The sequence below is a fragment of the Eufriesea mexicana genome, unplaced genomic scaffold (assembly GCF_001483705.2).
Source record: "Eufriesea mexicana isolate 0111107269 unplaced genomic scaffold, ASM148370v2 scaffold8039, whole genome shotgun sequence".
NCBI classification, from domain to species: domain Eukaryota; kingdom Metazoa; phylum Arthropoda; class Insecta; order Hymenoptera; family Apidae; genus Eufriesea; species Eufriesea mexicana.
Window position 1 is genome coordinate 317,688 of NW_016915818.1, and position 25,532 is coordinate 343,219.

The 25,532-nt window shown below is 30.0% G+C and overlaps 5 protein-coding genes across 7 annotated transcripts in view; 2 read left to right on the forward strand and 3 right to left on the reverse strand.

Annotated features, from left to right (window-relative positions):
* sick (sickie) overlaps window positions 1-9,480 on the forward strand; it is a 276,632-nt gene extending 267,152 nt beyond the window's left edge. Inside the window, exons 13-19 of the mRNA XM_017907427.1 lie at window positions 2,118-2,201; window positions 5,305-5,946; window positions 6,542-7,077; window positions 7,378-7,908; window positions 7,997-8,199; window positions 8,290-8,657; window positions 9,215-9,480. Of these exons, the coding sequence (XP_017762916.1) occupies window positions 2,118-2,201; window positions 5,305-5,946; window positions 6,542-7,077; window positions 7,378-7,908; window positions 7,997-8,199; window positions 8,290-8,657; window positions 9,215-9,373 (2,523 nt within the window). The 3' untranslated portion in view covers window positions 9,374-9,480. The remainder of the gene's footprint in view (window positions 1-2,117; window positions 2,202-5,304; window positions 5,947-6,541; window positions 7,078-7,377; window positions 7,909-7,996; window positions 8,200-8,289; window positions 8,658-9,214) is intronic.
* A 1,832-nt stretch (window positions 9,481-11,312) lies between these two features.
* On the reverse strand, window positions 11,313-13,712 carry LOC108552775 (glycosaminoglycan xylosylkinase). Its single transcript, XM_017907438.1, has 6 exons — window positions 13,604-13,712; window positions 12,796-13,164; window positions 12,406-12,706; window positions 12,043-12,311; window positions 11,748-11,974; window positions 11,313-11,641 (listed from the first exon to the last, which is right to left on the reverse strand). Exons 2-6 carry the CDS (start codon window positions 13,162-13,164, stop codon window positions 11,413-11,415), a joined length of 1,395 nt encoding a protein of 464 aa, XP_017762927.1. The 5' UTR covers window positions 13,604-13,712; the 3' UTR covers window positions 11,313-11,412.
* Window positions 13,713-14,066: 354 nt separating this feature from the next.
* Window positions 14,067-16,814, reverse strand: LOC108552774 (pre-mRNA-splicing factor 38B). 2 transcript variants are annotated; one of them, XM_017907437.1, is made up of 6 exons: window positions 16,686-16,814; window positions 16,205-16,488; window positions 15,650-15,801; window positions 15,170-15,568; window positions 14,348-14,584; window positions 14,067-14,289 (listed from the first exon to the last, which is right to left on the reverse strand). In XM_017907437.1, exons 1-6 carry the CDS (start codon window positions 16,714-16,716, stop codon window positions 14,223-14,225), a joined length of 1,170 nt encoding a protein of 389 aa, XP_017762926.1. In that variant the 5' UTR covers window positions 16,717-16,814; the 3' UTR covers window positions 14,067-14,222. The 2 variants fall into 2 exon arrangements, with proteins under 2 accessions (XP_017762926.1, XP_017762925.1); XM_017907436.1 differs by having other exon boundaries at window positions 15,650-15,813.
* A 1,492-nt stretch (window positions 16,815-18,306) lies between these two features.
* Window positions 18,307-20,600, forward strand: LOC108552776 (dnaJ homolog subfamily C member 28). Of its 2 annotated transcripts, none has more exons than XM_017907439.1 (5): window positions 18,307-18,567; window positions 19,402-19,533; window positions 19,604-19,696; window positions 19,781-20,134; window positions 20,196-20,600. In XM_017907439.1, the coding sequence occupies exons 1-5, from the start codon at window positions 18,460-18,462 to the stop codon at window positions 20,598-20,600; spliced, it is 1,092 nt and encodes a 363-aa protein (XP_017762928.1). In that variant the 5' UTR covers window positions 18,307-18,459. The 2 variants fall into 2 exon arrangements, with proteins under 2 accessions (XP_017762928.1, XP_017762929.1); XM_017907440.1 differs by lacking the exon at window positions 18,307-18,567 and adding an exon at window positions 19,067-19,118.
* An 84-nt stretch (window positions 20,601-20,684) lies between these two features.
* On the reverse strand, window positions 20,685-25,272 carry Gart (trifunctional purine biosynthetic protein adenosine-3 Gart). The gene is made up of 17 exons (XM_017907435.1): window positions 25,234-25,272; window positions 24,936-25,018; window positions 24,693-24,782; window positions 24,362-24,609; window positions 24,087-24,286; window positions 23,797-23,991; window positions 23,584-23,714; window positions 23,313-23,523; window positions 23,098-23,233; window positions 22,815-23,037; window positions 22,549-22,743; window positions 22,204-22,456; window positions 21,886-22,089; window positions 21,658-21,804; window positions 21,332-21,600; window positions 20,987-21,244; window positions 20,685-20,891 (listed from the first exon to the last, which is right to left on the reverse strand). Exons 2-17 carry the CDS (start codon window positions 25,011-25,013, stop codon window positions 20,706-20,708), a joined length of 3,024 nt encoding a protein of 1,007 aa, XP_017762924.1. The 5' UTR covers window positions 25,014-25,018; window positions 25,234-25,272; the 3' UTR covers window positions 20,685-20,705.
* Window positions 25,273-25,532: the final 260 nt, after the last annotated feature.

A 25,532-nucleotide genomic window follows, 5' to 3' on the forward strand; every position in this document is an offset into this window, starting at 1 on the left:
TATTATATGAATAATATTTATTTTTATTCTAACATTGTAATTATTATTGTCTATATATGCTACATTTAGGTTGCACATTTTGTTATTACTTAGTACACTTGAATAAGGTACATTACATATTTTTTTGCTTAAAGTTTCTCTTTTATTACACACTGCTTCTTACATAATTATTTATCATTTAGGAGAATCAATTGAAACAAGTAGCTGCAAGTGCATCCCGTGGAGCAGAAAATTACTATAGGGAAGATGTGCACTTTATATTTGTCTATCCAGACACCGGATACGTGGAATTTCCTCCTCTCTGTGTATTCTCTTCGCTGTGTTATTATCCTTGTCCTTCTAACAAAAAGGGAACAGAAAAATGGAAAGACCAACCGTGTGGGTCGCATTGTGGGTCAGCTCGCCTACGTTGAACACGAAGTTGGACACACATTCGATGTTACCTCAGCAAGGGTACTCGATAGATCCGAATAAATAACGATGGGAAGAAAATCGCGCGGTGATAGGATACGACATTTTTATTAGTGTCTGATAAAAGAAGCGCAATTGTGTATCCAGTGACACTAATGGAAGCTTATCGTATAGGTTTAATTATGCTTCGTGCAAACAAAATTTAAAAGTTACTGGTGAAAATTCACTAGTGACAAGTTACTAGCGAAAATTCACTAGCCACAAGTTACTAGTGAAATTTGTTATTATTTCCTATAACAGAAAAGAATCTTTATTACGCATTTACAATAATACACGGTAAATTAAAATTGTATATTCGGATTTTTTCTAAATATTAGTAAGATTTATCCAAGATTTTAAAATATTATGGAAAAACATATTTCAAATATTTGTTTCATTTACTATACACACAACTTTTAAATATTGATAAGATTTACTCTTATATAATACTAGAAAATATATATGTGTGTGTATGTTTTTAAACTATTCAGATTCACATAAAATTATATTTCACCTGATTCTCAAATAATTTTTATGTTTAAAACTGGAGAAAACTTGAAATTACGTCCAGACATATTTACAGTCGAGGATATACTTACATATCGTTACCACGAGTAAAATTTTACCATTTTCTATTTTCGGATTCACATAAAATTATATTTCACGTGATTCTCATATAATTTTTAAAACGCTTAAAACTAGAGAAAATTAAAAATTAAGTCCAAACGTATTTACAATCGAGGATATACTTACCATGAGTAAAATTTTACCATTTTCTATTTTCGTCAAAATCACTCTAATCTCCATTGTGGCTGCCCCCTATGCGTGACCACTCGACGGAAGAAGAAACGTAAATTATCGTTTCGTTATTAAGCACAGGAAGAAGAATTAGATAGCCGAGATCGATACGTGAGAAAAATATCTGGCCAAGCCTTGCCACTCGACGTTATCCAACTTCCATGTTCTGTTTCGAAAACTTCTTGATAAAGATATCGGGATGTGGAGAACTCACAGGATGCTCTTATGTAGTTGGCTCGTCGATATCTTTAACCCTCTTGAAATAAAATCATATCGAACAAATATAAAAGAATTTAGTGGACTTGGGCTATGCACATACTATGAAAATCGAAGGAAATTAAAGTTTCTGATCCAGAATATATTGTCACAATTAATAGGTATATAAATAATATACAAAATCATTATTGATTTCCATTTCGTCTTCACATGCGATTTTAACCACAGTCGGTAATATGTACTTATCGCGACATCTATGGACTTTCGATATAAACTTTATAACCTTTCGTATTACGTGTAGAAATCAAACATTTATCTAACAAAAATCGTTTATATTTTAGATTTATGGTTCACTATAAAACATTAAATTTATTACTCATACTTACTATGACTTGTTAAATGTAAATTATAGAAGCTACTATGCAAAAGTTACAAAATAATAAGAAATGATATTGCTCGTATTATTTCCTGTAATAAATTTTGATCACGTTAAAACTGCAGTATGTATATAAAAATTGTTGTAATTATTACAACAGATAGACTAAACTGTTGTTTCTTTTATGTCGATAGAAATTATAATAATTAACTTCTCACAACTCAGTTCGAATAATCTTCGTTATTTTTCATTATTTTCGTTTATTTTCCTGTTGCAGGCTCACGTGGTATCAGCTTTCGAGCAATCTTTGTCCAATATGACACAACGTCTGCAGCAACTTACTGCAACAGCCGAAAAGAAAGTGAGCATTTCATTACAAACCTAATTTTTCGATACATCTTGCGCCCTCTTGCGCAATTAAGCCGAAATTATTAGCGAAGTTTTAAAATTCACAAGATACGCGTTGTGCCGGTAATAATAAATTCTGTTACATAACAGTGATGACAAGTTTAGCAATAAAATAAATGAAATTTTACAAGTGCATCTTACAAATTGCAAGTCAGCTTCTACTTAATGCGATATTGCAAAATTATGAAAACTGTTCATGTAACAGGAATTCATAACCTCAACTTGCGATTTGTCAATACTAACATCGTTAGTATTTATTACGCAAGAGGGCACTAAATGAAAATATAAAATCATCATTAGAAACAATCTCGTGTCTAATTTCATCGAATAAATTTGTATCTAAAGGAGAAGTTTCATCGTGAAAACTCCGTCGTTGAAATATGAAGTCTCTAACAATGAAACGATGGGACGAAATTTTTTAAAGATAATGGTCTGCAACACTTAACAAATGCCACAGTTTACATGCTATGGAAATGGACAATTATACCACTGTATTTTCCCCCCTATTCATAAGCTAACCTCAAAATTACAATTTCCTTCTTGAAACTGGGACTCCTCAAAATTTTCACGATGAACTCGAATCGCAGCTTAGACAAGACCACTAATCGCAGCTTTGACAAGACCAACAATCGCTTGCTCCCGCCAAAATCTTCACGAAATCAGAGACTAGATCGCCCAGGTGACTTGAAAAATATACAATTATTATCCGCCTATCCTGATAGTAAGATTAAAATAATAAATGGTCTGATCATGATTCCCATCCCTCCAGAAGATGCAAGGGCTCTCGGTCTTCGAGCACCAGATACTGACAACTCCTCGGTTAAGTCGAATTCAGCCTTGTCTAAGAGCTCTGCTAACGTGGCCAACTCTAAGACACTTAGAAAGAAGACGGACGATGAAGACAAGTCGAAGAAAGAAGTCAAACGTAATCGAAACGTGGATACAAAAACTCCCAAGAAGGTGTTGGATTTAAAGCAAGAACGGAAAGCTCAACGAGCAGCTACGTTGGAAAAATTGAGCAACTTGCATGCGAAACTAGAACGAGGTCTGAAAAATATCTCAAATAAGACGAAAACACGACCTAAAGGTCGTTCAGATAGTGTGAAGGACTCTAATAACACGACATCCAATCCAAGTCCAATTCCAAATCCAAATGCAACTGGATTTCGCGGAACCGGTCGATCAACGATCAGCAGTAAATTCAGGAAGAATTCATCTTCTCAAGAAGACAAACAAGAAAAACTTAGGAAAGAATCGAGCTCAAAATCCACAAAGCAATTGTTCAGCACGACTGAATCGTGGAGCAGCGACTCAGTGGTCAGTCATTCGGATAACTGTGCCTGCTGTCACAGCCGAGAGCCATGCCCCTTTCACGGAAGCGACTTCTTCCAGGGGAAATGAAAACAACTCGTTTGCTCTAACGTTTAAGAAATTTCCATGTTTTACTGTGTACATATGAACCGATGCATGCACGATGGGATAGGGGAGGAATCTTGATACTTATTCGAGATTAAAGGTTAGAACCTTAAATAAGGTTAAATAAGGAATTATAAATCGAATATGCATATATATTTATTTTTTAAACTGCTGAGAGAACGGAAGATGATGATTTTAACAGCATTGTTTAATTTGAATATTTATTTAATCTTGAATTAATGTTACACTCAAACTTTTTGCTATAGTGACTACTAATTAATTGGAAGTCCAAAAATTTGATTTGTCTTAAACGATATTTAATCATAATATTAATATATTAGTTATTTATTTATCTTTTCAAGTTGTCATATTTTTAAACATATTCAAAGAGATAGCATGTAACTGTAGTCTGCATATTAGTAATATAAAAATCATAAAGATTATAATAATCAGAATAATTTAATATTTTCAATTATTATTCATTGAAATTTTTTACATGCTTATATTTTTGTAAATTACATTTTTATGATTTTGACTATTACTCATTAATATTGCAATAATTCTAATACTCGTTACTTAAATAATTACAATACTTAACAACATAAAATAAATAACCTTTCATTATAATTACAACATATAGAAATTCAATAATATTAATCATAAAATAATAAAACCTGTAATTATCTATAATTGAAACAAGATCTAATATTAAACATCTTAAAAAATTCACATAATTGCACATATTTTGAACATCCAAAATAAGAGCATAAAATAAAACTGCAAGCAAATAAATAAATACACTCAAGTAACTAATTATAAATAAAGGAAATAATAGTCAGAACATTTTAAATTGTATGTGAAACGACATTTAATAATAAATGGATAGATTGGGACAAAGAAAATGTACGATCATCTCGAAAGATGAAAGTAATTATCTGAAAAAATGAGAAAGGAAAAGACAAAAGTTTGTTGCTATATGATTACCATGCAAATAAAAACATTTAATACCTTTGCAAGTGGCATAACAGCGAGTGGTATAACCACCTATATGGGACTTCTATTTGGATTACAAAACGAGAAATAAAGTATAATAAAAAGTCGATTTTCATACACACAAATGAATTTGTATTCAACTGTATGTAATTGTTTATAGAAAGGAAAGAAAGTTTCTTTCCCTGTACCTTTCTCCAATATTCTTTTTATGTGTTCGTAAATCACGAAACAGCGAGATGAGTCATGAATTGCAGTCACTAATGATAAACGCATTTACTTCAAACTTGCCCAACTTGCATAAGAACGCCATCATTATCTGTAAATCGTGAGGGAAGAATCTCTCTCATTATTGAGAGACAAAGAAATTTTTTACTGTATATAATAATAAATAAATATACATAAATATATTATATTTATGTTATGTTATTATGTTATATATAATATATAATATATTTATATATATTTATTTATAATAATTATACATATAATATATATACTGTAATATATATATAATCTATATTTAATTTGTTTTTATATATTATAATTATCTTTTAATTATATATGTACATATATAGTTATTATTACAGTACACAATATGTACATTGTATATGCATAGATTTAAAGCAATATTTACCTGTGATTTTCAGGACTCTGAGCTTCAAGAGTTAAGGGAAACGATTGAGAGGCTTCGAAAGCAGAGTGCTGAGGCTGGTTTAAATAACGGGCCACCAGCAAACAACGGCCGCCGTCACACCCTTGGTGATTCCGATTCCGGGACGACAGGCTGCACAGGGAACAGTAACCACCAAGGTGCTTCGATGGCGAGACAATTGTCCGCGGACAGCGTTACCTCGTTAAATTCGTTAAGCAGTGCTTGTTCAGCCAGTAGTCATCACAAAAAGAAGGGTTGGCTTCGCAGCTCCTTCTCAAAGGCTTTCTCTAGATCACGAAAGAATAGGCATGGTTCCGTTTCGGATGCTGAAGATTGCAAGGAGAGTGCGGGTGGCGACCTCAGTGCACCGAACAGCCCTAGGCTGCCAAGCGCCTCCAAACACGATTCTCCTCGAGGTCAAGGTGCTAGAAGTAACGGACAGAAGTCTCCCGAAGTCGAGAATCCATTGACTGGAAGCAAAAGTAGTTCGGCTTTGTACAAAAAGGAGGACGAAGACGTGGTGGAACTGAAGAAACAGCTCAGGGAAAAAGATCTTGTATTGACAGATATCAGACTTGAAGCTCTTTCCTCGGCACATCAGTTGGAATCATTGAAAGACACTGTTATTAAAATGAGGGTAAACAGATTTCTCATTTTACAGTTTTTAGATTTGTTTAGGTACCGATAATAAAATTTGCAAAGCAGACAGGCCAATTTTTTGTTATCCTATTAAAAAGAATTATTGTTTAAATATAAATTAACCTAGGATATTTGTTACTAAGACTTGTGATTATAAATAAATATTATTTAAAAGAAAAAACAAATGTATTCTTTTTAAACATAAACATTCATATTATGTTTAAAAAGATGTATTGAAAGAAGATATTGCAATGGTCATACAAATACTAAAAGAATTAATCATATTTTTAATACGTTATTATTTGAAACATAATCATAAGAAAATTGGAATTTAATTTATATTTTACTGTTTTTTTCGATTTTTAATTTGACCAACAAAGCACCAAATACTTGGTACTAGCTGCACTATATATAAATGAAATTGAATTGTATTTGTATCTTCTTACTAAAAACCTATTTTAAGAATCGTTTCACAAAAGACTGTCTGTCTTACTTATAAATTAAAGTATATATTTAAATTAACTGTAAAGTATATTAAAAAATTTGATATAACTAGTAAATATAATGAACTTAAAAAAATTCTTGTTTTACAGAATGAGATGCTTAATTTAAAGCAAAATAATGAACGTCTGCAGAGACTGGTAACATCAAAATCCTTAACATCCTCTCAGTCTTCGCTGCCAAGTGATCCAGACAGACGCTTCAGTATGACGGAAGTAGCTTCCACAGTTGCTGCACTTTCAAACGGCGATACTAGTACAACAGCAGACCAGTTAGAAGATTTAAATGTACCGGAACATCCAGTGGTCCCATCAACTACCACAACCACGGGAGAACCAGCTTTGGAACAAGATACAGATGGAAAACGAATTAACGTTGCTATTTATCTAGGCAGCGAGAAAAATTTCAACTATAATCTCGTAACTGGAAGTACTACGGATGGCAATATCGGTGAACCTCCACATTGTACCATCGCGAGTGTTTGCATTAGCAATAAAACTACATGGGACTCCCTTGATTCTACTGTAAGACGTTGCTTCAAGGAATATGTTTCGAGAGTTGATCCTGTGACAAACTTGGGTCTGGGAGTCGAATGCGTTGCTGCTTATCACCTTGGTGAAGCTTCTAGGTACAGAAACCTGTAATCGTTATTTTTTATAGTTATTACTATGTGAACAAAAATTTTCATTGTATATCTCTCCATTAAAAAGAAACCCTATAAGTTTTATCCAATTTAACTGTAATTTTTAACATAAAAATGTTAAAACCCTATTCATCTTTCATCATGTATCTAATTCTTGAAACACTAAATAATATCAAAGCGGACATGTTATTATTATTTTATTAATTATATTATTATAGATATTATTTTATGTTATAAAAATACCTAAAACAATTACATGTATTTTCTTGATATTTATCGATACAGATGCACTACGGATTCCCAGCATCCAGAACTGCTTCCATGCGGTTATCTGATCGGTCATGTGAAAACCATTTATTTGGTACTTTCCGGTTACTCGTGGCTTGCAGTGGACACACTAATACCACGATCGATTGTGCAACGATTGATATCTCTACTAACCGAACATCGCAGGGTCATTCTGTGCGGGCCCAGTGGTACTGGCAAGAGCTATTTAGCTGGAAAATTAGCTCATGCCTTAGTTGATGCTGATAATGATACGAAAGATGCTACAGCGGTAGCCACGTTTAATGTGGATCACAAATCGAGTAAAGAACTCAGGCAATATCTCGCACATATCGCCGAAAGATGCGATTCAAATGCAGCTGATGAATTACCAAGGGTAATCATCCTTGAAAATTTGCAACATGCTGCATCCTTGGGAGAATTATTCAGTGGTCTGCTTGGTACTAGACACTCATCTTGTCCAGCTATTATTGGCACTATGAGTCAAGCCACTTGTAGTACCACGAATCTTCAATTACATCACAATTTTAGGTACCTCTTGCCTCTTAACCTATCCTTCGATACGAAACAGTACACTTATCTTTCAATGCTTTTATTATAATACGTATTGTATTTGTAGGTGGGTACTTTGCGCTAATCACATGGAACCAGTTAAAGGATTTTTAGGTCGTTATCTCAGGCGAAAACTCTTAGAGCACGAGTTACGCGAGTGTGGCGGAACAAGAAATGCGGAAATGGCAGCAGTTGTCGAATGGTTACCACGGGTGTGGCTACATCTCAACAAGTTCCTAGAAACCCATAGCAGCTCCGATGTGACAATAGGTAATATATGATAATAAATGTTTAAACATTAAGGAACGACGAATAGTCTTCATTTCATTATAAACATAGGAAAACATATTTGTTTTCTAGGACCGCGACTATTTCTGTCCTGTCCGATGGAAGTAACGGGTTCTCAAGTATGGTTTACGGACTTATGGAACTATTCTGTAGTACCATACCTGGTAGAAGCAGTCAGAGAAGGTTTAACACTTTACGGTAGACGCGTGAGTGGTAATGGAAATGGTGATTCCTCCTGGGAAGATCCAGCTCAATTTATCACCTCGAGTTACCCCTGGATTTCGACGCATGCTGTACATGGTGGTAGTGATGCTCTTCTTCGTTTACGGCCCGAAGACGTTGGCTATGATGTTGTTACATCTGGACACACATCTGGTGTTGGAGCATCAAGTGTGAAAAGTCTCGGTAGCACACACAGTGACACAGAAGGCGATCCACTAGTTAGTATCTTTTCCTTTAAATGTATTTAACTTTTGCATGATACAATGTAGAAATCATTAGCTAACCGTAATTTGTAATAGATGTTATAAACATATTAAATTAAATTCAAATATCAAGACATATGAAATCTACTTTTAGATTTTATTGCTTTATTAATTTACTTATTTAGTACTTATTGCATTACTATATCAAATTTCTATTCTTATATAGACTAATTTTTATTCATTTTTTGAAAATAGCATAGTATTTAAACAGTTTAATTATATGCACATTTATATAACTTACATAAATAAATTGTTTTAAGCAAAATTGTCTAAACAAAATTTATAATAATCTTGTTTTTTTTATATTAGGATAGAATTATTTTACGTATCAACAATCTAATTTTATTATACCATTTACATTTTAATATTAATAAATACAGTTAGTATGTATTGCTATATATAGTTTATTGTATAATAATCGCACAATATGCATAAAAAGATACATCATTTGTATGTTAAAAATCTTAGAATTCTACAATATAATAATTAGTTACAATTTCTCATTGTTGCAGCTGAATATGTTGATGAGGTTACAGGAAGCAGCCAATTATTCGAGTCCTCACAGCAACGACAGTGACTCGGTTACCTCCCTTGACTCATCGCACACTCGACACTCCGAAGATTTAAGTTCATCGACATCTTCGTCAAGAGGCGTAGAATCAGCGCTTTAATTCAACAATTCTACCGTCATTAATGAAAATGAAATACAACCTCTGAATGTAATCGTGCATCAGGCCAGTTTGTAATACCCAGTTTAAAAAATAACAATTTATACCTACTTGGGCGTATGAGAGTAAATGCATACGAAAATTTGAAAAGAAAGAAAGGAAAAGAATCAAAAATAAATTTTGAATATCTTTAGGATACAAATCTTCTCTTTTTAACTTTTTACAACAAAAAATATCAAATGGATATTAAACAATCGAATTATAAGCGAAATGTAAGGTATTTTCAGCAGTGCGTGATAAGATACTCTTTATAAAATACGTCCTTCCATTTGTTCTTATATAAGGCAATGATGTGCATTACAAATGAAATTAGAAATGTCAAGAAAAATTTTTCAATGCCTACAGCTGGCCTATATTTATTCTAGATTTTTATGTGCATCGTGCACTTCGGTGTGATATGTAATTAAATAAGTAAGAGACAAGTAAGCGATACTTCTATGTTCTTTGAATATACCGACGTATAAAAACGTACGTCGTCACGCGATGCAATAATCTACGCTGCCGTTACGGAAGTACGAGTCTATTTTAAACAGATACATTTCTATGATCAAATCAAGTACGATTAAGTGTAGCTTAACGCGAATCTACTCGAGAAATTTGGATGGAATATACAGTATTATCATAGGGCGTAAAAACACAGGGCTTCGAACTGAGCCAAGATTTAGGATTGAGGAACTGCCATTCCTCTCGTCCATTACTTTCAGGTAATAGCTTATCTTATTCGATATACAGATCTCATGGACGGACCGCTCAACGGAGTATTGTTTCGCCTTCAGAAATACAGCGCAGTTCGAAGTGAGTACTGATGGGTGTGCGTGCAAAAATAGTCTATTTATACATACTTTGCTACGAAAGCTCTATTTAATTAAAAAATGTTAATATAATAATATATATACACACACACATAGCACACTCCATATATGCATACATACACACAGCATACACGTATACACACATACATGCATACATACATGCGTGTACACATACACACATACATACGCAGATACATGCATATATACATACAAATTACATGTATCCATGCATATATGTATACATACATCCATACAAACATGTATACGCATACATAATACACATGAACCTAATGATGATGGCGCTAAATTTATGTTACGAATAAAGTTTATAATTAGCCAGTAAGATACGTGAGTAATTCTGGTCATGTAACATTGTAAATACAAAATGAGTGGAATGAACGATGACGCTAGATGCAAATTTGATTCGAAGTCCCATAGTAGCCTGCAAGATCTTTTTTGGTAATGGCGTGTAAAGTGTATAAAAGAAGGGAGAGAGATGGAACGCAAAGGAATTGAATCCTTTATGTGCAATTTATCAGATTGCAGCGTGTATCAACTGCCAAAATGTCAGAAAATAACACAGGCTACACAGAATATATATAGTGTACATGTTTGATAAGCCTTGAGGTCGATTTCAGATTTCGATCCGTATTACAGTGTCCACGAATATGATGTGCATGTAATAATTATACAGTCGCATTTACAGGTTTTTTACGTTTGTACCGTATTTATACGCTGTACGACGCTGCACTGGACCTTTATTCAAATAATGATAATTATTGTGTCATCAAATAAATCACACTAAACTTTATATGGTTGACATTAATTCGATTGTTCTTTTTAACCAACTTCATTTGTCCATTTTATAGGGTAATCTTACGTATGTACAATCTTTTTCACAATTATTGATTATAGATTGAACAAAATTATACATACAAAGCTGTTTTATTTAGATTAGAGATATACATTCTATTTGTGCACATATGTTAAGCAATAAATATTAAGTAAATAAAAACAATTCCAAAAGATTTTACAAAATTTAAAATAATTAACGTAATTTATTGGAGCGATGTTTCAAAAACTATAACTGACAACTATATCATTTAAGATATAAATGTTCCTAATTTTTCAGATATTAAAATTGTTTAAATGTACTAAATATTGCATAGGTTACCGATGATCTAAAATAACATTGGAAGCATACTTCTTATTTTTTAAACAATATTCTACAACTGCATAAATAGTAAGTAATCTTCTATCCATGGCACTTAAGTGGGCTTCTGTAATAAGGGGTTGTACACCGGCCATTAGTGATTCATGAGCGACAAGTCTCGCAAGAGTTATGCTCAAGGAGCCACCACTAAATAATCTTAAACGATCCCATGTAGTTTTATGAATCCTAAAATGAAGAAAAAGAAATAATTTTAACAGATTACAGCTTTTAATGAAAATAATGCAATTTTTTATTATAAATGTACAATATTAATACGTATGTAAATACGCACATACAACACTGGTACAAAGGTGCTAAAATATCAAAATGATCTACATCAGGGTTGCCAAGACTCTTTCCATTGTCAATTAACAAAACAGCTGGATTATGAAAATTGTTCTGTGCTAATTCATAATGATGACGATCACCGTTATCCATCAAAAAATCAAAAATTGCAGTATCTACTAGGTCTAAAAGTCTACTCGACGATTGCGGAGAATATGCTTTAGAGTCTTTTACCTAAACAACCAAATAGTTTAATAATATATTTAAGAACAAAAATAAAAGAAAATGAACAATAGATTTACTTTTTCACAATAGTCATCATTTGTTTCCCACATTGCAAGTTTATTCTTTTTATAAGTTCTCTGCCATGGATGACGATGTTTTACGAGTCTTAAATATCGCGGCAACCAAGAAATTAATGCACCTTCCAAAATATCCCCGACTCCACACACTGGATCTGCGGCAGAACAGTAATGGCAAACACCATACAGACAAGTATTATTACCATCTTGATACATAGTAGCATAAAGTTCAGGCGTTGCACGTGGTCGAATTTCATTCCTTAAGTCAACTAAAAAAAATTTAATATGAAATAGTCAAATATTTCAAGCCATATAATTACAATCATATATGAATGATACAAATTCTATGTTTAGAAGATATACGTTTTCTTATAACAGCAAGTGGTACTCTTCTTAAGGCCAATAAGGAAGATAAATGAAATGCTACTACTTCAGCATTATGTCGGTCTTTTCCGTGATAAACAGGCCCTCGTATAATAGCGTCCCTAGAATACCACTGAGGTTTAAACATCGCTTTCGTTCCGTGTTCCAAAGTTAGCATCAATTTCAATTGCGTACCAAGTGGTGCGTTATCCGCGCGCATCACTTTCGATTTACGCAAAATATCCAAAATTGTTCCTAATTCAGGCGCAACCGGTGGTATTAACTGGTGAGCATCAGGCCACTAAAAATATTTGAAATACAAAAACTAGTTACAACAGAAAAAAAATGATTGTTTTACATTGATTAAACATATTTCAATATAGTACTAACATTACTATTTGGAATACTCCATATATTTTTTTGAACATTAGGCATTATTCTTAATTCAGTTAACAATCTTTCCAATACAATTGTGTAGCTAGCATTTTGCTTAAAATATCTTGATGGTAATATTTGTATTTCCTCTTTAATCTTTTTTATCATATCATTCGCAACTGACTTTTGCGAAACTTGTAAATTTTGTTCTGCTTGAGATATTAATTGTTCTTGTTCGGGTTTTAGTTGTGATATAGGCATACCTTTAGAAGAAGTCTTTTGAGATGAGCTCTCTACAATCATTCGAATAAAATATACATTCACGCTAAGGACAAGAATCAAAAGACCGCCCAAAGCGATGAGAGCACAGCGTCGGCCAATCATCTGTGAACAAAATTTAAGGTTTTGATCGAATAAACGTCACATAGATGGCGCGCAACTATTTTACTCGGATATCATAACATACAGAAACTCTATAGCTTGAAGATAAATCTATACTTACGCCATTTTCGTTCCTTGCAAATCTTTTTTCAACATAATTTACTAACATGCAGTATAATAAATATTTGAGTATACAAATGTGTTAAAAACTTTTACAAAAACTAGATTGATCGACATAATCGATATTACAAAAATGATTAGCATTTAAATCAAAAATAATAGCTTTAACTAAATTAGAGATCTTACGGAAGAAGTGTTAAAAACATTGTTTCATGTAATAAAACGATATCATCATAACAAAAGTGTATAATATAGAAGTTATACATTCAGTTAAAAATAATTGAAAAATCCTTTTTTAAAGAAAAACATTTATTGATATCACCTTTAAAAATTGGCCACGCAGTTGCTGTCACCTGGTAATAAATATTTTCCTCATGTTTCGATGAAACTTCTGCTTAGACGCATCCAACTACGATGGGGCAGCAAGTACCGTCGCCATTTTTAACTTTAGTCCAAAGTACTCACGCGCCGTAAAGCATTGGATTTCTATCGTATATTGTTATAAATAAACACTTTCAATAAAACTTATTCAGTATTAAATAATGCTAAGAATATTAAAGATATCTATTTTATAATGTTTTTATTCTAATAACTTAAATACAATTTATGTTCATTATACATATATTAGGAAATAATTTGAAATGTTATTTGCAATTTGTCAAGCCCTTGTATTCATATATACATTTATCAAAAAATTATATATTATATATGCAGGATAAAAAATAGTAAAACAATAATTATAATCTTGAATTTATTTTATAAAAACATGTAAACTACATGGTGAATATAATCGAATTAAATTTAGGCTATTACTCCAAATGGAGTAAGATTTCCCGCAAAACACGGTAGTGTTCGAATGGCTCGGCTCTAAATCATTTTTATCTCTATAGTTACACTCGTACAAACATTTATATCGATATATACATGCCAACATACATTTTTCATTCTCTTCGTTGTCTCTCTCTTTCCCGAGCAAGTTCTGTGGCATAATCATACGGTGAACCTCTCCTATAATTAACAAAAAGTTAGAAATTCATAATAAATAGATTAAAAAATTACATGTTACCTGTCCCTATGTCGATCTTTATCGCGATAGCGATCTTTACTCCTGTCTCTGTGTGATCTGTCTCTACTACGACTTCTATACTCTCTTTGCCTTCGACTTCGATCGCGGCTATTCGATCGTCTGCAATGCCGATCCCTTTCTCGCTCTCTTTCCCGTGCACGTTCTCGTTCTCTTTCTCTTATACGATCCCGTTCACGATCTCGATCTCTGTACTTGTCCTTGCGATCTTCATCAGATCTGGAAAAACATTATTCGAAGGGAAGTAATGTTGAATAATAAATAACATTTTAAAAATATCAGCCTGTGTACGTGTGCATACATATGAAGCACTTATTTGTTATGAAAGATACCAAGAAATTATTAATCTTAAACACCTCGATATTATATATTTGTATAGTTTCTAGTATTTATATGTATTAAAGTCTTATATTCTTTGATATCTAGCCTACAGGGAGATCAGTGTACAGTTATCATGCATATTATGAAGACTTCTAAAAAGTTCAAAATTATTTAATTTGTAAACGTTACTCTTGAAAAAATGTAATAAATTTAATAACATTCAAAATCTAAGTTACTAATAGACAAATATAAAAATATATTTAGTATGCTAGATTTATAAAGTGAAAAAATAACTGTACAAGAATCAAATAAGAACATACACATGTACTAAAGAAAACTGAATGATGATACACTGAGATTAAGAGTATTTTCCTGGAGATGGTACGTCTTTAATCTTCACCCAATTTCCCTGACAAGTTCATAAAATATTATTAACCTTATATAAATTAGTAACGTGATTGTATTCATACCACGTAGACGCACCTGGCTCGCCAGTGGCTTGTTCTTTCAGCCTCGCCCCATTGTGCTTCACTATCTGGGATATGTCGTGGTTGATTCCGTGAGGTAAGATTGCCATTATCTTTTCTATTACTGCTATTACTATATTTTCCATGGCTATTTAGGGTAATAGGTGGTTTTGCATTTCGAGCATTCATAGATTGTTGAGGAAATCTTTCTGCTAATCGATGTTCAAGTTCTTTTTGTATAGGCACTGGTATTCTTGGAAATAATGTTGAAAACCACTCTAATTTAGTAAGAAATTGTTTAAGAATATCACCCATTTTCATTACTTGTCCTCCTCCAGCCTTTACATCCAACTCCTCTTCATCTTCTAAATAATCACTATACCAACTAAATAAATCAGCTGGTGGTTGTGTATATCTGTTGATATCAACAATAGTGGGCATACAATACATTGAAATAACTTTCTCAAAATACAGTTTAAGACAGTGATATCTTTACCTAATATACATAAATCCTAATGCCCGAATATATGGTGAATCAGGATGATTGATAAGACCATTTAATTGTTTCCGTGTTAACCTCAAGGTGAATAGTTTATACAGTAGACAATATGCCGTTGAAACAATTCCACCAGCACCAACTCCTCGGACCTGCATGAACCGCTAAATTTACACCCCCTATGTCAATTAATCACATTCATATTATATTATAATATATTGACCGAGAACATGCTACTCTGCAATTAAGTATGGCATTAAGTAAGACTGTCTACTCAACGTCTATATTCGAGCCCAATATTTTAACATTGATGCCTGATTATTCAATAGCAGTGAAAGTCTAAAATATTTAGAACTTTCACTTTAAATGATATGTTTTAAGTGGTTTCACCTTTCTTATTTTTATTAGCAGTTCTCATTTCATTGTGTCCAGGTCCTCTAAAATGCTATAAATTTGGACTGTTTCTATACATATCATAATAATTCTGTGATCATCTTAATTTTAAATCAATAAATAATAATTAAAAATTAACAATGTACTAGAAAACATACTCACGCCTCCACACATGCCAGTTTGGCCTGCTGTTTTTCTGCTTCCCTTTTCCCATGGTTCCAAATGAGACACCTTATAGTAAATTTCATCGATAACCTCATGGTACGTTTTCAATTCATATAAATTCACTTTAAAATAATGTGATGACTGTATATTTGTTAAAATTAATGGGTTTAAATTCATAGTCCTTTCATTTCCCCATAGAGGTAGAATATTCGATTTTTTACCCTCCTTTTGAGTCGGTCGACGATCTTCATCGCAACCACTGGAATTGTTCCATGGTGAACCTATATACAAATATTATACTTAAATATTTATCGAATCGTAATACGTAATAGTAATCAACATATATAAATCACATAATAGAGGTTAAGTGTATCACAGTGATCATAATACACTACAAAATATCTTATCTATATATCAAATATTATAAAAATAAAGCATTTGAAGAAACATATATAAAATATAATTTAGGTTTACTTACCGTCAGCTCCTTCCGCTTCTTGCACTTGCATGTTTGTATCGTAAACTTGCAAGCCTCACGATGAAGATCAACAGATCAAGCTCACCATCCAAACGTTATTTTACACAAAAAGTTTACAAAATTTACAAATATAACAGAAAATAAATATACTTATGCATTCGAAATAATTAGATATAAATTCTAAAAGTTAGAGTAACGTTTCTTTTTCTGCAAGTACATGGAAAACTGACGTCAACGGAAAACGAAAAAAAGATACAATACGGTAATACGCATGCCTACAAAATGTATACATCCGGTTTCATCCGCATGTGTATTATTTTCATTTACATTTACACGAAATGCAAGTAACTAGATTGTCATAGATTCTTCATTTTCTAATATTTAAAAATAGAATTATATTAAGTTCTTTAAAACTCCACAAACAGGCATTACAATAAAATATGTGTATATATATATAAATGTACTTAAAATTATATATATATATACGCACATATACACACACATACATACATACATATATATATATATATATATATAAACATATTTATATATGCATATCAATTGCAATTGATATTTTAGTCTGAATTATACATAAAATCACATACAATAAATATCACAATAGTCAACTACACTATTCACAAAATTATATTGTTTTGTGGGGTTTTGTTATAAGGAAATAATAAATTATATTTACTTTGTATTTGGATATGCGTATTTTCTATGTCTTCTAATATGAAAAATGAACGTGTGATCTAAACATTACATATTATTTTATCAGAAGTACAATAACAAAAGCATAACACTTTCCCTAGAGAAACATTCGGTTACTAGATTGTGGCAATACCGACATAAATTTAAAATTAATATTTTTAAAACTATATTTTATTTTAAATTAAAATACAAATATTTAAAAAATGGATATGATCAAAAGCATAATACATCGCATTAAGATAACGTGAATTATTATTACATAATAATATTAATGATAATATAATATCTATTTGAATGTATAATATGTTACATTAAGCTCACGTTGATTAATATCACAAAATAAAGCTAATTAGAAAAGTCTGAAATTATTTTATTACCTATATAAACTATATTTATTAAATCATACATTGTAAATGTACTTAAAATTATTATATTATAGTCTTAAGTTACAATAAAATAATTTTTTATTTATTTTTTATATTAAATATATATATTTAAAGTGTTGTTCGAAAATTATTCTTAAAGGTTGCAATTTTTTTTATACGTAATAGAAATATAAAAATGAACTGTCAAATATTATTATTAAAATATTTGTATTAAAATGACTAAAAAGAGAAAAATTTTGACATCATTTATATACATCTACATATCTATTCATTCTTTATATATATCGATAGATATATATATAGTTATGTGATAAACAGCTGAGTGATATATATATATATATTTTTATCACGTGATTTTGAATGATGTACATATGTTTCTTAAACGTCAATATTGTGCTAATTCTTACATGATTTTTGAAGATTGTATTCATTGTTTGTTAAAAAAGTAGGCATTAATATGTTTATAACGTATAATTCATACCGAAAAGTATATTTTAAAAGAATGTCATTCGTAATATACAATTTATAAACATTTTTTAGTACAGACATGTAGGTTACTTTGAACATTTAATATAAACAATAGTTCATATGTTAATATATATTATAATAGCGCAGTCAATTATATAATCGTAAAATAAGATATCAAAATCATTGTAGTATTTAATTTTTAAAAAATCATGTTAAGATATAATCAGTGCAATAGAAAATTATTTAGATATATACTTTATTCACCTTCTTGGGAATTTATGTTAATAAGAAGATTCAAACATCAACATGATATGAAAGTATGTATTTTTCATATTATACGTAACATTAATTTTATATGTTTTGACTTTAATGTAGATTCCTATAGAATATATCCATTATTGAATTTAAATGTAATCATCATTTTTGTTTACATGTAAAATTACATTTGGTTATAATAGTATATTTATATAGTAAGATTATAATTAGTGTTAAATATATAATTATCTTTAATAAGGTATGTATGCAATGAATCTTCAATTCAAATATTCTTACTTATATTAAAGGTATGTATGAAGTAATAAAATACTCTCTGATTATCTTTGTTATTTTTAGTGGTATAGAAAAATTATATTTACAAAAGTTGTATGGTTCAGTGAGGAGTATTACATGTCAGTAATAATTTTTTTGTGCATGGAAAACTTTTGTACCTTTCAAGGTCACGCCTATCTTTTCTTAAATGATATTTATTCATTCGTTCATTCTTATTTTGAGTAAAATAGCTGACATTTGAACAATTTTAACAATCTTCATTATAATGTCATTTAACAATAAATAAATATATAAAACAGCCCATCTTATGTCATTAAAGGTATTTGGAACAATTTACATTAATGTAACATTGTTGGATTGCTATTATTGATTGCTAAAACCTGTATACCTATACAGTTTAATTTTCAAACAATATCAATTACTATTTATACCTTTTATAATTCTACTATTCTAATATCTATATAACATGTAATAATTATACTCTTCTGATATCTTTTATACTGTTGCTATGTTTTCCTACATTATTGCAAATATAAAATTGTTATATATTATAAATTGTTTTATTTATTAATTAAGTTATACAAATTTTGTTGTATTTTAAGAAATGGTATCAAACTCTAGAAGTTGCAGAAGATTGTGAAGATGAGGCACTAAAATTAGCATTTGTCCATCAAGCAAAAAGATTTCATCCAGATAGTGGTACATCAGAAGCTAATGCAGTCAAATTTTCTGAGGTGTGATGTATTTTTTTATTAATAAAGATTTAATATTGCAAAGTATAATGTATAATATCTTTTGTTATAGGTAGAAACTGCCTATAGACAAATTCGTAAAGCAAGGATAAAAGAGAAAGAAGATAATACAAATTTACCTAAAGTGGGAGAATATGATATTAAAGTACAAATGCAATATTAGAGAATGTATATATTGTACATTATTACAGTTTACTAATCTAATATATGTGCAATATTTACTTTTTAGCATACAGCACCACAGCATCGGCATTATTTAATGTATAACATAGGAGATGGAACACTTAGCAAAAGACAAAAATTGTATACAATGGAAAGAGCTCAGAAAGCAGTTGATAATGTATTGAATCACAGATTAAAAAAGATCCAAGCCGAGGAACGTAATACATTAATTGGAATGGATAAGCAACATGCAAAAGATATTAAGACACGCTTTGGTATGGATCGTTTAGTAGAAGATTTAATTCAAGAAGCAATGAATAAAGGTGAATTTAAAGATCTACCAGGCATGGGTAAACCGCTGAAGGAAAATACAAATACTCGAAATCCATATGTTGATTTTGTTACTTATAAATTGAATGAGGTATAAAAAGTCAAATTAAATGAAAAATTTCCAGAAAATAACGTATAGAATTAAATTACAGATACTAATAGAAAATGGATTTACTCCTGAATGGATACAGTTATCTAAAGAAATTAGAGAAGAAATACAAAATTTACGGAAGCAATTAATAAATGCCCGTAATAATGTAGGACTTCTTCCATTAAGTTTTACAGATGAAGAATCTTGGAACAATATTGTAGAAAATTTTAGATCTAAAACAAAACAAATAAATAGTAAAATCGATAAATATAATTTATTGGTACCTATACTTCAAAAACAAATGCTTCATGTTAAATTAGAAGATCTTGCAAAAGAAGTACTTTCAGTACCACCACAAAGAGCAGTTAAAAAGCATAATTCAAAAAAAGTAAATTCTGATGCTTCTGTTAATGAAGAAGGTAGTTTATTCGGAATAATATCTTTCATCTTTAATAAAAAGCTTTAAAAATGTAGAAAAATATACTATTATTGTGATTTCTTTTAATGATATTCTTTACTCTTAGAAAATTTAATGTATAAGTAAAAATATATGATATATTATATTTTAACTTTAATAATTCCATATAATAGTATTGTCTTCTTTTAACTGTATCCTTCCTGTAGCCAAATGTTTTAAAGCAAGTGGAAAAATACGATGTTCGGCTATTTTTACTCGCTCTTGAAGAGTTTCTACAGTATCATGTGGTAATACAGGTACTACTGCTTGTTCAATAATTGCTCCAGAATCTATAGCAATCTAAAAATTATTTTTTAATCTATAAGACAGTTCTTTAGAATAAATAAATTTTTAATGTAATATGTTTATATTAATTATTTAAAAGTATATCATACATCAACGAAATGCACTGTACATCCTGAAATACGGACTCCGGCTTCTAAAGCATCTTTATGTGCATATGCACCTTTAAACGCAGGTAATAATGAAGGATGTACATTTATTAAAGCACCACACCATCGATTTACGAAATTATCTGATAAAATACGCATAAATCCAGCAAGGCACACTATTTCAACTCCAACAGCATCAAGCTCAACATTTATTGCTTCATCAAAAATTTCCCGATTAGGATAATCAGTGTTTTTAATAACCTATAAGTATACATTGAGATCAAAATATAAATATTATACAATTGTAATAATAGATCAAAAGATATAGAAAACTTAAAGAATAATTACCATGGTTTTAATACCAGCTCTTTCTGCTCGTTTAAGTCCTTCAACATCTGGTTTATTGGATATGACTATAACAATTTCAGCACCAATATGTTGCGATGAATCCCGTGTTGCATCGATAAGTGATTGTAAATTAGTTCCGCTACCAGATATTAAAACACCTACTCTTTTTAAAGGCTTACTTAATTTGGACATGATCTCTGGTATATGTTGCTTCATTCCTAACTCTAATACTTCTTCAAAATTTCTGACATTTACTCTAATTTGATTATCTGTAATATTTTCAGCATAAATACAGTTTTAATGATATAATATTAAATACAACTTACTGTTATAATTGGTTACATATCCAATGATTTTAGGATTTTCTATTTGTAATTTAGTTAAAACTTCATCTTTATCTTTTTCTGAACAAATTAAAATAGCACCAATGCCACAATTAAATGTTCGTAACATTTCTTCTGTATTAATTCCTCCTATAAAATTTCAAAATAGTACAAATATAAAGTAAATTTATAAGTTAAAGTTTAATTCATATTTTTTATTTGTTTTCTTACCTACACATGCTAACCAAGCAAAAATTGGTTGAATTCTCCACATTTTTGCATTCAAAATTACTCCCATATCATCTGGTAAAATTCTTGGTATATTTTCTGTCAGACCTCCTCCAGTAATATGTGCAAATGCTTTTACTAAATTTGTTCGTAAAGCAGAAATTACTCCTTTCACATAAATTTTTGTGGGTTTTAACAATTCCTCACCTCCAAAGTACAATAAATGAAAATAAACTCTTTTTTACACATAGAAAGTAATATAGGTAAAGTAAGAAATAAAGTAGAAATAAAGTAGAAATAAAGTAGAAATAAAGTAAATACCAATTGTTTGATTTTCGGAAAAAGGTGCTATATCTGAATATTTTTTATCTGCTAATTTCAAAATTTTTCGAACTAAACTGAATCCATTACTATGCACACCACTTGATGGAAGACCAATTATAATGTCACCTTGTTTTATGCTATCTATACGTGGAAGTAAATCATTTCTTTCAACTGCTCCTACAGAAAAACCAGCTAAATCATACTCTCCATTAGAATACATATCTGGCATTTCTGCTGTTTCTCCACCAATCTAAATCCATTATTTATAATAATAATATGTACTGTTTATAATAAGATTGAAGACACTAGAGAAAATTGGAAAATAAATTTACTTTTACTTACTAAAGAACACCCAGCTTGTTTGCAACCTTCACTTATTCCACTTATAACATCTCTAGCTACGTTGACATCTAAATTACCACAGGCAAAATAATCGAGGAAATATAACGGTTCTGCACCGTGTGCGAGAATATCATTTACACACATAGCCACTAAATCTATACCCACTGTATTATGCTCTTTGCATTCAAATGCTATCTATAGTAATAAATTAATATACTACATACTCCTCTAACATTTAAAAAAAATTTTGATAAATATGTACATACTTTTAATTTAGTTCCAACGCCATCAGTTCCAGATACCAAAATTGGATCTTTATAACCAATAGCTTTTAGATCAAATAAACCACCAAAGCTACCAATTGAACCCATTGTACCCAAGCGTTTTGTCGAGCATGATATTGGTTTAATAGCTGAAACTAACAAATCTCCAGCTTCTATGTTCACACCACTACTCTTATATGTTAATTGGCCATGGTGTAAAATAGACCTAACAATATTACAATATTCATTACAATTTTGTTCTATTATAATATTTCTTGTAATATACCTTGCTATTCCTTTATGTGCTATATCTGTTCTAAACTGCTTTCCTTCAAATGAAATACTTTGGGCAGCATATGTTGCTTTAGCAGCAGCTAAAGCCAATGTAGGTGCTAAACTTACAGTAATTAAAACTCTTCCTCCTGATAAATAAACAAAAAAGCTGAGTAATATTGAATATATATAGTTATATGTAATTTGATGCAGTTGTATAAACTGTACCGTTAGTTAATAACTCTCCTTTAGGAGAAATGTCTGTTCCACTATGGAAAATAAATTGATTTGTTTTACTCAAAACATTATCAATCCCTGTTATAACTTGACCTTTTGATGATGATATTGGATATCCTCGAGAAGCCAAAATGACACCAACAGCAAACAAATTTTCTTCCCATACAATTTGGGATTCAGTTAAAGTACCATCACAACATGCCTATATCCATATATATTGTATTAATTCCAGTTACACTGTTTTACATTAAAATATAATTACCTTCATAATATTAAATAAATCTGACTTCAACAATGGTAATATAACTTGTGTTTCAGGATCTCCAAATCTACAATTAAATTCTAGAACTTTTGGACCATCCTTTGTTAACATCAATCCAGCATATAGTACACCTATATTTTATAAAATAATAAATTTTTATAATATTACATTATTTTCACAAATTACATTATAACTATAATATTTAATACACACCAATAAATGGAATTTGTTCTTGTGCAAGACCATCAATAGCTTTTTGTAAGATATTTGATTTTACTATTTTATTATCTTCTTTGTTGAATAATGGACATGGACAGTAAGCACCCATACCACCAGTATTTAGACCTGTATCTCCATTAAATATTCTTTTATGATCTTGTACAGGTGCCATTGGTATAATAGTTTTTCCTATATAAAAAAGGAAGAAAACTATATTATACTAAATTCTTAAAAAATATATTGCAATAAAATTGAATAATTCGTATTAAAAATTGCTTTTATACCATCTGTAAATGCAAGTACAGAAATTTCTTCTCCTTCCAATAATTCTTCCACAACTATTGAATCACCAGCTGATCCAAACTTTTTATCTGTTAAAATTTCATCTATTGCTTTACATGCTTCTTTTTTATTTTCTGCTACTAGAACTCCTTTTCCAGCTGCTAAACCTGAAGCTTTTATTACAAGGGCTGGAAATGGTGCACTGTAATAAATTATGATATATATATATAGAATATAAAATATTCTTTTTTACAATATGTATAAATTTTATATCTACTTCATAACAAATTCTTTTGCTTCTCCTGCATTTGTAAATCCCTTCCATCTTGCTGTAGGAATTTGATATTTATCCATAAAATTTTTTGCCCAATACTTATCAGCTTCAATTTTAGATGCTGTTTTTTGTGGGCCAAAGCAATTAATTCCTACATTTTTTAATTCATCTACTAATCCATTAGCCAAATATTCTTCTGGACCAATAACTACTAAATCTATTTTATTATTTTTACTCCATAGTGCTACCTCCTATGTAATAAAATAATTTGGCATAATTTTATTTAATTCATTTATATAATTAAATTATTTAATTTTCAGAATAAAAAACGTACTTTATTATCTTTAACATTTAATTTTATCAAAGAAACCTTATCGACTGACGAAATTCCACTGTTTCCAGGAGAAACATAAATTTTATTTACCTAGAAAATAATATATTAAAAATAAACAAACTAATTATTATATAAATTATTATTATTACAAAAGTATATAAATTAAACTTTTTAATATAAAACACTATTTCTTATATATTTTTTTAAGTGATGATATTAATCTGTTATATTTAAAATACTTACATATGAAGATTGTGAAAGTTTCCAAGCAATAACATGTTCTCTGCCACCACCACCAATAAGTAACACAGTATACTGCATACTGTCTAATAAAGTGTTAAATTTCTTATTAATAATAATGAAATGTAAAAAAATATAGTATATATAATAAAATAAATTTTATATAATCTTGTTTAATATTACATATACAAATAATATTTATTAAACATTGAATGAAAACAAAATATTCATAAAACTATTTAAAAATTATATTTAATAACTAATATAATATAATTAGTAATATTATATGCCATAAACTTACTTATACAATAAACTATTAAAAACTATAACCTCCGTATTTTGTATATTTCACCAAATTTTTGTACTTTTTGAAATTATCAATTAATGATCGCACAATAAATTTTTGTATTCCCTCACGACTTTTTAGCACTACACACTCAATTTTAAATTTTATATAATTTAATTCACAATATTTAAACACTTCTTAATCATTCAAACGCATGTTTAAACACATTCTTCAAAGCAACAGGTAGTGATGAAGTAACGTTAATCTTTTTTGTTCTTATTTATAAAACCATGAAATCTTTAATTAAGTCAGTA